Raw genomic sequence first — 18942 nt, forward strand, 5'->3', positions numbered from 1 at the left:
GTATGCATGTGTGTGTGTTTAAGGCAAAAATACAGTTATCACAACTGTGCTTATCTAGAACTTGGAATAACAAAAGGCTTCTGGGGAAGTATTATGTTATTGATACTGTTCAGAATTGCTTAAACATAGTAATAAAAAAATCAAACTGCCATTTAGTTGATTTTCTATTACTCTTTAATTCTCACCAAAAAGTAAATGCACTCCCTTATTCATTTAACTAAAAGAATTTGTGTCTTCTCAGTTTTTTTTCACATGGAAAAGCATCTTCACTAAAGAGAGTTAGATTTAACATTATCTTTAAAATAGTACATGGGGTGGGTTCAGACATGCAGAAATGGATTCAGGAAATTATCTAGGTCATGGGCGCTACAGATAAAGAAGAGCAGGTGGAGCAACTTAGAACATGTATCAAAGCCAGAATAAATTTTGTTTAGCTGAGGGCCAGAGAAACTGAAATTAAGATAAACCAAAGTGTGGAGGAAAACATTATGAGTTAACTGAGTTAATATCAAAGAAAAGGAAATTTATAAACCAAGGCCAAAGGCATATATGTGCTCTTAGTATAGACTGATGAGTAAATATTTAACAAATAACAAAGAGGTGAAATAATAAGCTCTATTTTTAAAAAATAATACATGCAAACCACATTCTATATAATAATCAAGTATCTATAATTGCTCCTAAATTTATGTTTTGTCCATAGCACTTATGTCATTTTCCAATGACAAATATAATCAATATTCAACTAGGTGTTGGATTATTTCAGATGTCTACAGATGTGAAGGTATTATCTGTGAAGACTTTCATTTTTTTCTTTTTTATGAGTTGATGTTAGTACATGACTGGATATTTCAGGGATAAAATTTCATTCCTCTTCAAAGTATATGCTACCACATTGACCACTAAAGAGCCAGTCCAGACTCCTTCCCCATCTTTCATCAAAAATTTTCCTTTTAAAGGGAATATTCTTTATTATTTAATAAATATAAACTCACATACCTAATTTCTTGATTTTCTTTAGCAGAATTCTTATTCTACAAAATGGATCTCTAATAAAACTTTTATATTTTAATTTTTACATTGTTACATATATTAAATTTTCTTGCCTATTATTTTAATTGTTGAGAGTCAGCAATAAATATTAAAATTCTGTGTTGTGTAACTCTTACAGATACCAAATACATCTAAAGAATTTATCAGTGACCATGAACAGAATTCCAGGGACTAGGTTTGATTTAATGCTTTTCCCTAAGCAGAGTAGATACTCTAGTCATTTTTCTAAATTAGTAAACAGACAAGTGAAATATTTGCTCAACCATATCCTTTTAATAGATATAGTTTAATATAAAGTGTAACAACTTTATCATAAATGCAAACAAACTTTTTTTATTTTCGGGCCAGAGGAGGCAGGTGTCAGGGCTCACTCCTGACTCTGTGCTCAGGAATCACTCCCAGGTATCCTTGAGAGGAACAAATGTGGTGTTGGGGATTGAATCAGGGTTGGCAATATGCACAGCAGGACCTTTAACTGCTGTACAACTCTTCAGCCCCTGAACAAACTTTTTAACTCACTACAATCAATAATAGCACAGCGGTAGGGCATTTGCCTTGCGCGTGGCCAGCCTGGCAGAGTCAGGTTTGATTCCTCCACCCCTCTCGGAGAGCCTGGCAAGCTACCGAGAGTATCCTGCCCGCACCGCAAAGCCTGGCAAGCTACCCATGACGTGATATGCCAAACACAGTAACAATGAGTCTCACAATGGAGACGTTACTGGGCCCGCTAGAGCAAATCGAAGAACAACACGAGGACAGTGACAGTGACAATCAATAAATTTTCTGGAAAGGAAGAATGTACCTGAACTGTGTTTTTTAACCCATTAAATAAAAATTGCAATATTTTGAACGAAAAAGATATAAATGCTCTTGCTTCCCATCTAGTTGCCTTCCCATATCCCTCAAGGAATAAAAAGATGAAAACAAACAAAAATCCAGGTCAAAGATGAAAGCCAACTGCTGTCATCAGGGGGACAAGTCTAGTTCTGGTGTAAGAGCTTTCAGGAAGGATTAGAAGTATTTAATGGCTGCATAGTAACTCTTAAAGACATCCAGAAGCATGACCTGGGACAGCAAAGTTCAATCACAAGGAGTTGTATTTCTTCTGTAGGGAAGTGTCAGCTGGCTGACTTTGTTGACCAGCTCTCAGTTTCTGGATTTGTTTGCAAATCCACTCAATCCCCTCTGAGAACTTTAAGCCCTTAAGAGGGCAGAGAGGGAGGTAACCACTTTTATACCAAATTGTCACCTCCTTGCTTTTTTTGTGAAGTTCTAAAGAACACAACCATCTCACTAACACAATAGATTTATTATTGAGATGTCACAATCACCAGCTTTTAGTCACCAATCACTTCTCTATGACTCTATTTATCACAGTTTCTTTGTGGTAAAATCACCAATAGCCTTGTCATCCTCACACAAAGATACAGAGAAAAGTAACAAAGAAATTAAATGAAAATATGGTCAATGTGGGTGGTAAGGGTAGAGAGTGCCTGTTTCATTCTTTGTAGCTTTCTATTGAACGTTTAAAACATTTCATTTTAAAACTGTAATAGGAACAAAAAAGCCAACCCTACAATGAAATAAAATACATAATATTTCATCAGCATTAAAATAAAGTATTTCTGGGTTCTCTGCTTGGGTGATAGCTGCATAAAATTAAATATTATATTCTGCTAACCACAGTATCTATTCATAGGTACATCAATCACAGGACAATTGAATGATGATTTCACTTTCCTTTGACTGTCTCAGCACACTTAAGTCCTTACATAGACACAAGAGCAGCTATGAGTTGTCAAGTATGGCATTTAATTGAGTGTGTCTTTTGACCCTTGGGTCAATATCCTGGGTTCATCTGTTAAATCTGTAGCATCTCTTTTGAGAATTTCTCAGCTCTTTATAAATATTGTCATTTCTACCTGTATATTGGGAAATAGAAGCACTTGGCAAATGTAATTATTGACATGCAGCACTTAGGCTCTTAAATCTTGAAGATTTATAAACTAGTGGAGTCTTGGAGACATTTGTGAACAAACATTAGATTATGCTTTTAAATTATGCTTTAAAGTGTACATTCAGAAATTTGCAGTTATGTTGCTGTTTTGTATAATTTTATTTCTTTTACTAAGGTATTTGAAAATTATTAACCGATAAAATAAAACTTTTATTTTATTCTTGTACATTTTAATGGCCACAACTTTTCTCTTTTGTCAGCGAACCAGTCACATGAAATACTGTTATAACATTTTTAAAAAGAAGACTCATAAACTGAAATTAAAGTACAAAGGACACCATTTTGGTTTTTAAGTTGGCAAACACTGAGGAATGAGACACTGTTAGCATTTAAGCAACAACACAGAATGCTTGTTACTACAATTAGAGCTTGTTTATTCTCCTTAGCTTAACATACAGTTTATTTGCCTAATACTGTTTTTCTGTATCTAGGTATAGCAAAAGAATAAGAATCTATGAAACACTTTCAAAACCCTAACATATGCATCTCCCCCCCAGGCCCTGCCCCCGCCCACCCCAAGTATTAATTCTACTCATTATTAATGACACAGAATCTCAAAATCTCAGATATTATATCTTGAACCAAAACCACCTTCTTCTTTTCAAGTATCATTTAAATACCATAGCTAATATTGTTGTATTAAACAGTATAGTAAATCAACAAAAATATTTTTCTCTCAGCAAAACTATCAAAATGAGGCTATTAGACAGATAAATTCTTTTTACCCTTCTGACAAATGCAATAAATAAGTTAGGGAAATTAATAATTTTGTATTTTTATGTACACTCTATTAAACTTCAAGATGGTACTCAGAGTCTTTATTTGACTTTTTATAGAGACTTGCACCTTTTAAATAGTATTGTGTCAAGATAAATTATCAAATTGCCTAAAGACTCATTTATGCCAGGAACTATGTATTATAAGTATATTTTTATATATGCAATACAAATCTATGTATATGCACACATATATTTGTATGTTTGTGTACATATATAGATACACTGTAACCGAATTTTTAGAGCAATGGTTCAATTTAATTCTGTCTTATCTCAATTTTCACTGAGCTATTTCTGGGGATGGATTTTAGAATGTCTTTAAACAGTACAGATGGCATATATTAGGCTATAAACGTCATTATTGATTATAAGGATCGTGTACACACAGGAAGGCCTTCTAGAAGCATGAAATTATGATCATGAGGCTTAGTAGTAAAAATCAAAACCTAGAATATGATCTCCAGCAGCTCCTAAGAAAAGCATATCATAAATATTAAAATACACTAGTAAACTGAGAGAAGCTTAATTGCGGTTATCTTAACACATCCCATTAACTAAGAAAGACAGAGGCATATTGTATACCCATTGGATCAAAGGTGGGTACTTTATTTTCAGCTTATGAGTCTTCTTTTGAAAAACAATATTTCATGTGACTGGAAAAGTTAAAACTGTTTCACATAGGCAAAAAATGTTGCATCACTAAAATGTAAAAGAATAAAATAAAGTTTCTCCCTATCATGAACAACTTCGTAAGTATCTCACAGTGATTCAATAAAAAAAAAAAGAATAAAGTTTCTTCTATCTTGTCTACTAAAAGTCTTCAACTAAATGAGTAAAAAAAAATAAAATTATACAAACTCAAAAAATTCATACATAGAGAACAAGAAAAATCTTTCATAACACCAAAAAAATGTGTGTGGCAGGTATTGAATGAACATTGCTGATTTTAAGAGACAAACTCTGTATAGGCTTTCAAGGCAAAAGATTTTTTTCCTTTAAAAAAAGAATTCTGGTATTTAGAGATGACTGTTTTAGATTTGCCTTGGATAATAGAAATGGAGAACATGTTTTCCTAACTTCTTTAAGAACTTGTAAAGATTATTAAAAGTCCAGGATTTGAATATTACACTATGGTAAAAAACAAATAAATTTCTGATTGAACATTTTAAAATTAGAAAAATCTAGACTGCTAAGCAGTCTTTTCAGGAAAGTTCCAAATTCATTAAATTTTAAAAAAAATAGTCGGCAGGATTAATCCTTGCCCTGGAGTTTCTGACAAGAAAACAGATGGAAATGAAGCAAAAGCACATCTGTAACTTGTGGGCTCTAAATCTCTCATGTAGGTTGTAAGTGAGACACTGAAAGTAAGCAAAAACCCCCACAATTTGGAGATCAATAAATACAGAAAGTGTCATCAGTCTAAAAAAAAGTACAACTCTTCAAAGGCTGTAATTGTCCCCCCAAAACCCCCATATATCAAAATAGACAATGTGAGTGGAATTGAAGCAAAGGGCTATTAATTAGACCTCCGGGCAAGTTATGTGAAAGGACCATCCAAACTGAATTCCTGGCAAGGACAAAAGGAATACTGCAGAATAAAAAAGAGAACTGGCATAACCTACAACTGGAATCTCGAGTGGGCTAGTATAAGTAAGCTAATAGACAACAATAGACAACACTTCCAAAAATGAACAGAATCTAAAAATAATGCAAAACAGCCTTGAGGTAGAAATCACAATCATGTCTCACTGGTATTTCCCCACATTAACAGTGGATCTTTAAAGGAAACTCTCTCTTTCTCTCTCTCTCTCTCTCTCACACACACACACACACACACACGCACAAACACATACACACACTCAACACACCTTTCTCGAAGACAAATATTATACAGATAAAAATAATAAAAGATCTTTTAAGACTAACTTGAAAAGTAAATAGACATAAATCTTTACGTCGACTAATTTCACACTCTCACCTGTTGAGCCAGTCAGCATTTATGACCCGGCTAAGAAGATCTGAAAAATTAACTGTCTATAAAAACAGTTCAGGGAATTTGAAAATATTAAATATTAGAACCAAAATATTAGGGAATTGGACTTGGAACTCCACAGTTGTTCTAGTTTGTCATCTTATTTTAAATATGAAGAAAATGTAGGTAGTTTAATTGAAAGTAGTAACAACAGCATTTATTTTCAGCCATATGCAATGATAAATACTGAGTATGGAAGAGATTATTTAGACTGAGGTATTTATTCTATGGTAATCAGGATCAACAATGTTGTAGGAAACTCCCCAGTGTCTTTACTTTCTAGTATTTCTCCCTGTCCACTTCTCCATTTTTTTTCCTTTTGTCTTTTGGGCCATACCCAACTTTGTTCAGACCTGACTCCTGACTTTGTACTCAAGAATGACTCCTGGTGGTAGGTATTTTGGAGACCATCATGGATGATGGGATAGAGCCCGGGTTGGCTGCATGCAAGGCTAGCACCCTACATGCTGTACAGAAGGCTCTGGCCTCCCCGTTTACTACTGTTTACAACATTTGCTTTGATGAAATTGTACATTATGTGTTCATAATTTATGTCACATATTTGACTGTGCCCAGAAAAAAAATCCATCTTCTAAGTACAAATATTGCTGAAAATATAAGCAAAATATGCAATTTTAACTTATGATGAATAAAAAAGTCTATCTTACCAGTAATAATTTATAACTAAGTTGTTCTTAACCTTCAGTAGAAACACTTATATCCTTCTACTCCTTATAGCACTGTTCTGTGATTTGATTCCAGCCATGTGATTTGATTCCAGTCACATACATGGCATGAATGTCTTTGTGTCAATGTGCATGGATAATTTTTAATACAACTCACACTAGTGTGGCCATGCATTTATACTACTTGCACGCCAATTTCTTGTAACAACTTAGCTGCTTAAAAACAGAAAGGTAAGTTACCCTTGTTTTCCAGCATCTCCCTCAGTATCTGTCATATTCAAATTATGTGATTTAAGATTATTTATTATTTTTAAGATTTATATTTCCTTTGTAACATAGTCATAAAAGAGAAACTACGCTTATTTTCTATCTTTAAAAGTGAGCTAATAAGAAGTATAAAACAGATGTGATGGGGGCAGGGATGTTGGGGTTTGGGCCACACTCAGATATGCTCAGATATTACTCATGGCTCCAAGCTCTGAGATCACTCCTGCAGTGCTCGGGCATCACTCCCGAGTGTTGCCTTTATTTTTTTTATTGTGGTCACACTGAGCAGTGCTTGAATAGGAGAACACCATGCAGAATTGAGGATAAAAACCAGGACCTCACACATACACAGCAGATGTTCTAATACTCTTCCCCATCTTTGGTCCCCATCCTCTGCTCTTTATTAAGCACCATATTTCCTCATGATTATAGTCTTGCTCTTTGATTTGAAGTATAGAACTTCTGGCCAATTTCAGACACTGTTATGATTTTAATCAATACATTTTCTGAAATTTCCTACCCCTTTATTTTCTTAATCCATTTTTCTTCTCCTTGTAGGACATCACTTCTTTGAATTTTTTTTTCTTTTATAAAAATTATTTGGGTCACACTCATTGGGACTCGGGATGTGTGTTGCCAAAGCCACATGCCAAGGTTCTGAGAGGCCACCAGAACAACTTCAATTCTAGGGTTAGGAGCATGTGGTGTAGAACCAGGTCCTAACTGAGGCATGCAATTCCAGGTCCTAACTCAGACATGCAATGCAAGTATTCTTAAAAAAAAACAAAAACAAACAAACAAACAAAACTAACAACACTATATACCCATTCCTTGACAACATTCCTTGAGCTTCACTGAATATGTACATTTCTCGGCTCTGACTTCTATTACATCATTGTGATGATGATTTGTGCCTCTCTATTACTCTCACTTTATTAAGCTTTTAAAGAAAATGGACAGTGATTTACTGCCCAGGCCTACTGTATTTTGCACAGACGTTATCTTATATTTTGTGGTGGTGTTAAAATAATAAGGTAATGAATAGTAAATTATAGAGCTTAAAGCATTTCTCTTATTCTATAAATAATTTTTTTGGTCATTTTGAGGACTGTTTCTTGTCAATATGGAAAGTCTATTCTCTTTTCTCTTTTGAGATTTATTTATGGGTCTCTGAAGCAATGCTGGTAGTAGAGCTTACATGGTGGTGCTGGAGTTGATTCATGGGGGTAGAAAGTTTGTTCTTTACCAGTCTCTATATACTATTTGATGGAAAAATTATATCTTTAACAGGTCAATGTAACACATTTTACTTTAGTTGAAGAAGCAGGAAACTCTTAATTTTTGAGAGTTATTTATTGGCCTGAAGCTTATTAGTTTAAGATGAAAACAATAACAACAAGAGCAAGAAAAACAAAATCCAAATGTTTCCAAATAATAGGTGCAGTGGGAATATTCTGGATGAATAAAAAACAGAGGACTCCCATGTTACTGGAAAATCTTTGTAAGTGAAATAAAACGTCCACAGTTGACTTGTAATTCTAACAAGACCTCTTCCATTTTAAAGAGTTGCTTCTATATTGAACTAAATATAGTTTCATAGACTAGGTGTACATTTGCTAGTATTATTGAAAGTATAGAACACTATAACTGTTTCATGGGGATAAATAAAGAATAGAGAGGAATAATATGTTCCAAATGTTAAGAACCATTTTATGTGACATTACCATAACAATGATGCTGAATAATAATTTAAAAAAAATTAGACTTGCTATTGTTTAGCAGGATTCTATTTTTCTTAGAAATTTAAAGATATTTTAATCATCTTAGTGATATTTCCACCTAAAAGTGCCCATTTCTTAACCATAATTTAGTACTAAATTATTTTGTAAAGTTTAAAACATGGGTGGGACATGCTGCAATTAAAAAATTACAAAAAGCATTTAGTTATTATTTGACAGATAAATGAATCAATTGGGAAATTCTGAATATGGTGTTCATTTAAAATAGTGACTGAGTAAAGAGACACACTAATGTGAGAAAAATAGGGTTTGTTTTGTTTTGTTTTTAAGGAAATGCATCCATCACATTTCCTTATTGGATCTCACAATTTTTTAGCTATTTATCCAAAGACAATAGCATGACAAAATCTTGGTGTGTGGCCTCAGAGTTTTTGTTCTGGGAAGATCCATGCACAACAACTCTATCATTTCAGTTCTAAAAAAGTCTGTTCCTAATTCAACTAAAATATCTGATGGTCAATCCTAAGAAACTAGATTATGACTATAAGAAATTTATAGAGCCCACTGAGATCTCAACAATAAATCTACCACTCAAGTTAGCTCAAATAAATTTTTACTTACTGGGATTAAGAATATTATTCTGCTCTAAATGAATTTGTACCAAATGAATTAGAACTATCAAGAATGAAGTACTGTACTCATGCACAGACAGGTTCTGGTTATACACGTTCCTCAAAAACTGATTTTTGCAACACATTTAATTAATTGTATATCTTCGATGGCATATTTAACATAGCTCATTTATACAAATGTTGTCAAAATACAACACAGCTTTTCAATGCTGGGATTCTGTTGTTAGAAGCCATGCTTCAGTACACCAATGCACCAGGACTACTCCAACCAATGGCTATTCATCTCCAGCAAAAGGTTTCACAAGAAATTACTGTGAATTCTTAGAGTCTAAAAGAATGAGAATGCTTCTAAGAGAATCTGTCCCCTCGGGGTGAAGGGATCAGTGGGAGACATTACTGGTTAGGACACTAGGTAAAGAATGATCTGTGCTCACAAGTTGGTCTTATTCAAACACCATGTTTTCATTAGTACTTTTAAAGTGCAATGGTGGTTTGTATTTCTGTCCCTGGAAGCATTCAAAAGCCTAAGGGCACGGATGAGACAAAAGTGATAGGCTCAGCTGGAAGAAAATGAAAAGTTTGTATAAGACCAAAGAAAGCTTCACACTGAAGTATTTGTTAACCTAACAGCTCTTCTTTTTAACTGCAGAGTTTACCTGAAGGTGTCTGTCTATTGAAGTAAAGTGATTTCAGTCAATATAAAGCTGAATAAAAACCACCAAACTGAAGCAAAAAGAAGTATGCCATAGCATTATCATTTTTTGAGACTTTGTTCATTTAAATGAACTTGAAGAATTAAGACAGAAATGATTCAGTTTATGTTTTATCTTGCAATATATAAAAATAGAAAATATTAAAAAACTAGCTGCAATCTTTTTCTATGTAAATGTTTTATATTTTCCTCTTTTTGCCTACCTCCTTTCCTAATCTTTGATCAACATAAATATAAGATTTAACATGTGTGTTTTAATAAAAATACAGAATGTTATTCTATTAATATTTAATATCCATGCTATTTTTCTAAGCTAGCACCAACTTCAAAATAAGATTATTTTAGAGTATCTATGCATATATTTATTGTTTTACCTCATCATGCATTCTTCTCTCTCTAGAGCTGCCCACTCTATCTCTTGAAATGGTTACATTTACTTTGTATCCTTTAAATAAAATTTCTTTGCTTAGAATAAAACCTGTATTGAATGTGCACAAAACATCATGGATGAGGACAAAGAGTGAGCTATTTCAGTAACAATAAATGGCAAAGGGATCACCTGACAATAAAATAATTAACCTGCCAAATATATATTTCATATGTTAGAGCTAGAAAATAATCCAAAAGACTGGAAAAAAACTTAAATACATCTTTTTTAATTTTGGACATATAAATTATATTTGTAAAATGCCAATTATGAATAAATAATATTGATTTTACTTCAACATTAAATGGTTACTATATGTACATCTTAAATAAAATAAATATATCTTGCCTTACAAACTCTTCCAACTCGAGAAAGAATGGTTTTATCAGAAGTGCTGCCTTCTTGCGATGATTCACGAAAAAAGAAATATATCTTATCATCATCTGGATTATAGGTGTCTGGTATTGGGAAGGTTCCAACAAATTTTGCTCCTGATTGAGAAGAAAGGAGATAAAAATTCAAAATGCTAATATAATTCAGCAAATTATATTATAATATAATTCAGCCAAGATTTCAGCTCTCATATCTTGTAGGTAAAACAATTAGGAATAAAGCAATAATACAAAAAGAACCAGAGGTAGAATGTGGGAAATGAGACAGTCAAGCATGACACAATGTAGAAACACAAGGAAACACAAAAACTTCTTGCACAAGGCTACTCTGTATTCCCAAGTACAGGTGAGAACAAAGTGGATGATACGCACCATTGTTACAAAGAAATTAACTTAAAGTCTTTCAAATGATTGCATATTCTCTATATGATGGGGTCACTGTTTCTAATTACAATGCCTAGTTTAAAGATGCCTATTATAAAAATGATATAAATGCATCCATTTTGGACATACTACATTACTTTCATGTTTTGTGAAATTTTTCTAAATGGGAATCAAAATGCAGCCACCAACTGGGCTTGGATCAATTCCAGTGTGGGTCTGGGGTATCTTTTCTAGAATGATATCTTTTATCTACCTCTTGCTCTATTAATGATCTTGCAAATATTATTTGACTTCTTTATGCCTCAGTTATCTCATATTTACTATGAAGCTGCCCATATGATCAAAGGAGTTGGATGAGCAATATAATAACCATGTGATTTAGTATATGTGAAACACTATCTGGCAGTTCCTAACCCATAATAAGCATTCAAAAACTATTCATCATTATTAAGATGATGGCTGACTTGATAACTTTCATTAGTAATATAATCACCAAAAGAAAAAGAGAAGACAGAGAAATAGTTCAGTTGTAAGGTGGCTGTCTCTCAAGCAGACAACCTGGCTTTGATTTCCTGGCACCACAGACAGTTTGTCCAGCACTGCCAGGAGCAATCCCTGAGCCTAGAGCCAGGAGTAAGTCTTGACCACAACAGAGTGTGATTCCTCTACAAAAAAAAAGAAGCAAAATCAAGCACATCAATACAATTATAATACCAATCCACAGTTGTTTAAAATGATGCAGTTTTATCTCCACTTCATCTGCAAAGAAGCAGCAGGCTCAAATAGCAGCATTTGTGAAGTGATAGAACTTAATTAAACATTAACATCTCCAGATTTTGAAGCAGAGGCTGAAGACAGTATCATTCAAGATCTAGAAGTTGAGCAGCATCTCTCTAGGATTCAGTTTTAGTTCCTCAGAGGTATTAAAATTTAAGCAACAGCCACCATTCTCTTGGCGCCAGCTGCAGTACCAGACACTCCATCCCATTTTCCTATGATTACAATTTAAAATGTCTTATTTTCTCTCTATATGTTTTACAGTATAATATATCCTATAAATTCTAATAATATAAAAAAGTAGCTCAGATACACAGGTATACTAAATTAAAAAAATATATACTAGTGTAGTGTATATAGTATATATATACACATATATACATGTATACACAAATATATATACATACATATAGTATACTTTTCACAAAAATATATACCCTAGAGTTCTGGGCTGGAGCAATAGTACAGTGGGTAGGGCATTTGCCTTGCAAGCGGCCAACATGGCCGACCCGAGTTCAATTCCTCCGCCCCTCTCGGAGAGCCTGGCAAGCTACTGAGAGTATTTCGCCCGCCCGGCAGAGCCTGGCAAGCTACCCGTGACTTATTCAATATGCCAAACACAGTAACAATTGTCACATTGGAGACGTTACTGGGCCTGCTCGAGCAAATCGATGAACAACAGGAGAAAAGTGATAGTGATCCTAGAGTTCTAAGAGAGAATATAGGATTAAAGTGCTTGCTCTGCATGCTGCTGTCACTGAGTCTATCCCCAGAACAACCTTGCAATCACAGAGAGCAACTCCTGAGCACAGACTTGAGGGCGATACCCAAGAACTGAGTTAGAGTTGTAAACCTCCACTACCAACAAAAAATATTATATGCCATAAACCAAGTATCAAAGTATTTGCAGGCCAGAGAGATAGTACTGCATTTGAGGTGTATGCCTTGCATTTAGCCAAACGGGGTTCAACCCCGAATTTGGAGCCCCCAACCCCCACTAGGTGTGATTCCTGAACAGAGTGAGGAGAAAGCCCTTATCACTGCTGAGCATAGCCCCCAGATCAAAATAAATAAATGCATAAATAAAAAATTTTACTCATGTAATAAATTAACCACTTTGTACTGAGCAAATGATGAATCGATTTGGGTTACTACTAGTTCCTTTTAAGAAAAATTATGGATAACGAGTTTTTGATTATGAATTAACCAGGTAACAGATCTATAAAAATGTCAGGACTAATATTATCTGTTCCATTAAAGTAAATAAGTCAGAATGCATACTGAGCAAACAAGGAAGGACTTCAATTAAGCAGAATAATGATAATACCAAGAAGGAAATACAGTGTACTGGGTAAGAAGGAAGAGAAGACAACATTTAAATGGCAAGTAGGAGGTGAAAAAAAAAATAGCTGTTGCCTTCTCTAGAGTTTTTCCAGTACCCAATCTGTTGGATACCATGAGTGTTGAAAATTGTTCCCCTGTGAACTACAGCAAGTGATCAACAGCTCAGTAAAAAAAAGGTAAAAGGTAAAGGCCCTCCCGTTGATCGTCGATTTGCTCGAGCGGGCCCAGTAACGTCTCCATTGGAGATTTTGTTGTTACTGTGTCTGGCATATCGAATACTCTCGGTAGCTTGCCGGGCTCTCCGAGAGGGGCGGAGGAATCGAACTCGGGTCAGCCATGTTGGCCGCTTGTAAGGCGAACGCCCTACCCACTGTGCTATCACTCCAGCCTGCGATAGCACAGCGGGTAGGGCGTCTGCCTTGCACGCAGCCAACATGGCCGACCCGAGTTCGATTCCTCTGCCCCACTCGGAGAGCCCGGCAAGCTACCGAGAGTATTCGATATGCCAGACACAGTAACAACAAAGTCTCCAATGGAGACGTTACTGGGCCCGCTCGAGCTCGAGCAGTAAAAAAAAAAAAAAAAAAAAAACAAAAAAAAAACTTCACAAGAGCCTTCAAAGGGCAAAAGTTAATGTTTGTCTCCAAGTGTTGGATAGTCCAGTCTTTATCATCCCAGATTCTCTCAATCAGCCCTATCCAATCTCTTTTCTGATGAATGAGAAGTCTTACAAGGAAAGGTGAAAAGGTAATATGTGCAAAAATTTTCTCCACTTTGCTCCGCATTATTTCCACATTATTTTTCTGAACCTAGAACACCAAAAGATTCTTCATTGTGATGTTGTTCTCAATTATATGAAATTAATTAAAATACTATTTTATTCATTTTATTCGTCTTAAATTGGTAGAATCCAATAGCAATTCTACTAAATGTTTTAAATTGCTTTCCATATGCACCATTTTAATTTCTGATGAATCACAAACACTTATTTTTGAATCTAAGAGCAAAGCAAAAAAAAAAAATAAACTGAGCAGAAAAATGATATAGGTTTTTTATTTTTGATTAAACATGTAATGTGTTCTTTTAAAAAATATTGTGGAATTAAATTAAATCCCACTATGGTATAGAAATTTTAGCAAACTTTGAAAAATAAAATTTATTTACTAGTTATGATGATTAGGGCTGGAGCGATAGCACAGCGGTAGGGCATTCGCCTTACACGCGGCCAACATGGCCGACCCGAGTTCGATTCCTCCACCCCTCTCGGAGAGCCCGGCAAGCTACTGAGAGTATTCGATATGCCAGACACAGTAACAACAAAGTCTCCAATGGAGACGTTACTGGGCCCGCTCGAGCAAATCGACGATCAACGGGAGGGCCTTTACCTTTACCTTTATGATGATTAGGGCTGGAGCGATAGCACAGTGGTAGGGCGTTTGCCTTGCACGCAGCCAACATGGCCGATCCGAGTTCGGTTCCTCCGCCCCTCTCGGAGAGCCCGGCAAGCTACCAAGAGTATCTCGCCCGCAGGGCAGAGCCTGGCAAGCTCCCCGTGAACGTATTCGATATGCCAGACACAGTAACAACAAAGTCTCCAATGGAGACGTTACTGGGCCCGCTCGAGCAAAATTATGATGATTAAATATACTTAATAATCAAGTTATTAGGATCAAAGAAAACAAAAAATTGTACTAAAAACTCATTTTTCACTTCAAGCCAATCATAATCTAAATTAAAAAAAAATACTAAGGATGGTTAAGCTATAGCTAAAGAAAGGGATCAATTTTACTATTTCTAGTTCCCTGAACAATGATAGTAAGAAAGAATAGGAAAAAAGACAAGCAAAACTGGCTTCACAGATGCAGAGCTGGCATTAATAGTAATCAAACAAATTTTTTTTTAAAGTTTAGAGACTACAATGTTGCACACTTGGATGAAAATCTCCCATCTGCACAGCATGTGTATTTTTAAAATAAATATGAAAATAAATAAAACCATATAGTTGGTTCTTACTTGCCTCTAAGTTTAAGAGTCACTGACATAGATCTGTCATATAGGTAATCCTCATTAACTCAGAGCAATGCTATACATATCATTTTTTAATTTAATTTTTTTTTTGGCAAGATCTGACTGTGCTCAAGGCTTACTCCTGGTCATTCCTAGTGGTAACTGGGGGACCATCTGGATCTGGGGATCAGACCAGATGTAAGCTAATCACATACAATGCAAGCAGCCTGCCCACTGTACTGTTTTTCAAGCCCTGTTATACATTCTCTTAAGCAATTAGAGTGAGGCAAAAGGGAGATTATTAAAAGTTTACAGGGGTATGAGAATATGATTGACTTGTTCATTTTGACAAATATGTGATCCTAAAATAGGAAATATTGCATGTAGAATTTATCATAACATTTAATTTTAAGCAGAAGTTATCTATGCATGCATGACGACTTGGGAAGACGAACATACTATCAGACCTACCTAATGACTGATTTTAATTACACTTAAAAATTATGGCAATAAAATATGTGTATAAAATTCTCCTGAGAAACATGAGATATTGAAGATTTGCAACATAGAGTCATGCTAAAAGAATACCAAGGTGAGGAAGGGCGTTCCTTTACAAAGCTTTCCTCAGACATTCAGATGGAAAAAATAGTTATATTCACAGATATTTTTGTCTTCATTTGGTAACAAAGTTCAACAAAAGAACAAATCTATAATAAAGGAGAATTTACTGTTCTGTAATGCATATAAATATAAAATTCATATTCCCTCATTGCAAAAATTCAGGGACACCCTTATTTTGAAGGTATAGCCAAACACTGCCAGCAGAAGTGGTCAAAAGTGAATAGTATGGCATCAGTCTATCTTAGAAAATTTTTATTTTCATATTTTTGGTAGAAAAAAGAGTATACTTATCCAAGTACCTTTTAACTTTCAACTAATATGTAACATAGATGGTCTAGTGTGTTTTTTTCAATGGTTTTGATTTACTGAATTCTTTTTTAAAGCTTGGTTTGTTTGCAAGTACTATAAAAAAATTATTCTGACTGTACAGTTTGAAGTACTATAAGAAAATTTAATGGTAGAGATGTTTAAGCCAAATGTTTATTATATGAAGAAATCTAATTATGGATAAAGAATTAGTATCAAATAGTCCTCGATTCTAAAATTTAAATAATAAGCCTATTATGAGTTAAAAATAAATATAAGTTTCAAGAATAAAAAGTTTCTTTCTTACAGATTCAATTGAGGCCCTGTCTTAGAACACTGATTTTAGTATTTTATGATAGAAACTCTTTCCTGACTTGCTGCCAACCTCATGTAAAAATAGGTATCATTTAATCAGTGTATGGCATGCATAGCTGCTGAATTAAGTAATTTACAATCATACCAATAGACACCTGGGCTTTATTATAGCACATTTTTCTCCCTTGGCATTTGAAACACATGCCTTAATAGGGCTGAAGCTTGAAATCATGCATTTTCACAAATGAACATTTAGCATGACACTAACTATCATTGCCAAATGAAAATGGCATGAACCCATGTGGCCTGTGACTGAAATTGCTTTCATTCTCCTGTGAAACACTTCTCACCTGAATGAACGTACTATATTAGATTCTTATTCACTATTCACTGTTACTTGCGAGGAACTTCTAACATCTTCATACTACCATTTTTGGAAAGTATTATCCTTTTTTGTGAGAGAAACATTTAGAGACAAGGAGCACTCAAAGAGAAACTTTGATGAAACTGCCTCCATAAGTTAAGAAATGGAAATTTAAAACAAAAGTTCCCATCTATTCCAGGAAAGAAAACAAAAACACATGCCTCTTAGGCGTCACTGTTTGTTTTCATTTTCCAAATGGTTGTAATTTTTAGTTTCATCCTAAAATTCTCACAAAAAATTCACTGTGTTTGAGTAAATACTCTAAGTTTTATTTAGTTTATTATTTTCTGATATGTTATGAAATTAAGTTCATAAAGTGTGAAAATAACAAATCTTCACCTATAACTGTCCATGCTATTAAATCTGGCAATTTTTGCTTTCCTGGGAAGGTATTTAATAAATAAATTAGTTTTTCTAAGAAGGCATCAGGATTCATATACTTCAAGTCTTTTGGAACTGGATTAGACAAAGTTGAAGGTATATTTTGACAAGGATCTATGGCAGGAAATCAACTCACTGACAGGATACAGTCTTGCCTTAGGTTTACAGTTTAGTTGATGTCCTGCAGTGAATTGTTTTGTTTTCCCCTTGGGGGGCCACACCCAGTGAGAGTGAGAGACTACTTTTGGCCCAGTCCTTGGTGGTCACTCCAGGAGTGCAAGAGACCATGAGACCCTGGGAACTGAATCCAAGACATCCACATACAAAGCATATGCTTGAGTCCTTTGAGCTATTTTTCTAGTCCTAATATCCTGCAATGGACATATTCTCACACTAATGCTTTGCTCCTTGGTTATTACGGCATCCTGCAACAAATCCCAGGAAATAGCTTTTGCATCTGTCATTACCAGCAAAATTCAAAATGACACCCAGAGACCAATTGTATGCTCACCCCTCTAATCCCCTGGCAATACAACCCCTTTTTGTTCATTATGCTGTGAGCTAGGTATGGTCCCCAAGCACCACTGTGTGTGTGCCCTTTCAATTTAGTTTATTCAGAGATGTAAGTCTGTATGTGGTTGTGGCTTCAAAATGAAAGTACAGAGAGAAAAATTTAACAAAAATTAAATTAATTAGAGATAATATACAAATGCAGTAATATTAAAAAAGTAGCTACTGACACTGACTTTATTTGAAATATAAAACATCTGTTTGATCTTTCAACCTGGTAATAATTTCATGAAACCAAGAAACAAGTTTCACATCATACTAAATGACTAGTAAAGAAAAGTTGTGTGTTACATCATGTGAATAATAAGCACATTTTATACCACTACTATCCAAGATAGATTTCTATGATGATGTAGATGCTTTATATGTTTTCTGTCCAGTAAGGAAGCCCATAGTGCTATTGGATGCATGAAATATAATTTTGTGACTAAGAAACAAATAATTTAATTATTCAATTTAAATAAATTTACTTGTAAATAGTCACACCAAGTTAGTGGAGTTTTAGAGAAAATAGATTGAGTAATGGTACTGTATCAGATCCAGTAAAGACAGAAAAAAAAATAGAATCATTATTCCTATACTGTTAATAAAATAGATATAGATATTCAGTGCAGAGATGTTATGCTACTTTTGATTTTTATTTACTTATTTTGGTGTGGAGCCACACCCAGAAGTGCTCAAGGATTACTTTGGTTCTGCCGTTGTGCTCAGGAATCAGACCTGGTGGTGCTTAAGGCACAATGTATGTTTCCATAAGCATGGCATGCACCATATCCCCTGTATTCATTCTCCATCCACTAATATTCACATTTTGATTTGAATTCTAAAAGTTATTTATAAACTATCTGTTAAACTTCTATCAGTTATAAAATATAAAGAGCAACTCTCCCTGGATGAGTAAAAATAATATTTTAAAGTGACTAATACAATAACTAGCATGGGTCCTGGGTAAAGTATATTTAAAACAGAAGAGAATAAAGAGAGTTTAAACGAGCAATAAAATTATTGTTTATAACTAAATATGACAAAATGGAAGTCTATTGGAAGATGGTACCCAGGAAAATTTTGTCACTGTCACTG

At 34.4% G+C, this 18942-nt stretch overlaps 1 protein-coding gene across 1 annotated transcript in view; it reads right to left on the reverse strand.

Moving 5' to 3' along the window:
* Positions 1-18942, reverse strand: part of SEMA3D (semaphorin 3D) — a 154372-nt gene that overhangs the window by 54635 nt on the left and 80795 nt on the right. The window contains exon 7 of the mRNA XM_056118199.1: positions 10690-10832. Coding sequence (XP_055974174.1) covers positions 10690-10832 — 143 coding nt within the window. The remainder of the gene's footprint in view (positions 1-10689; positions 10833-18942) is intronic.

This window comes from Sorex fumeus, unplaced genomic scaffold, assembly GCF_029834395.1.
Source record: "Sorex fumeus unplaced genomic scaffold, SorFum_2.1 ptg000037l, whole genome shotgun sequence".
Classification (NCBI taxonomy): Eukaryota; Metazoa; Chordata; class Mammalia; order Eulipotyphla; family Soricidae; genus Sorex; species Sorex fumeus.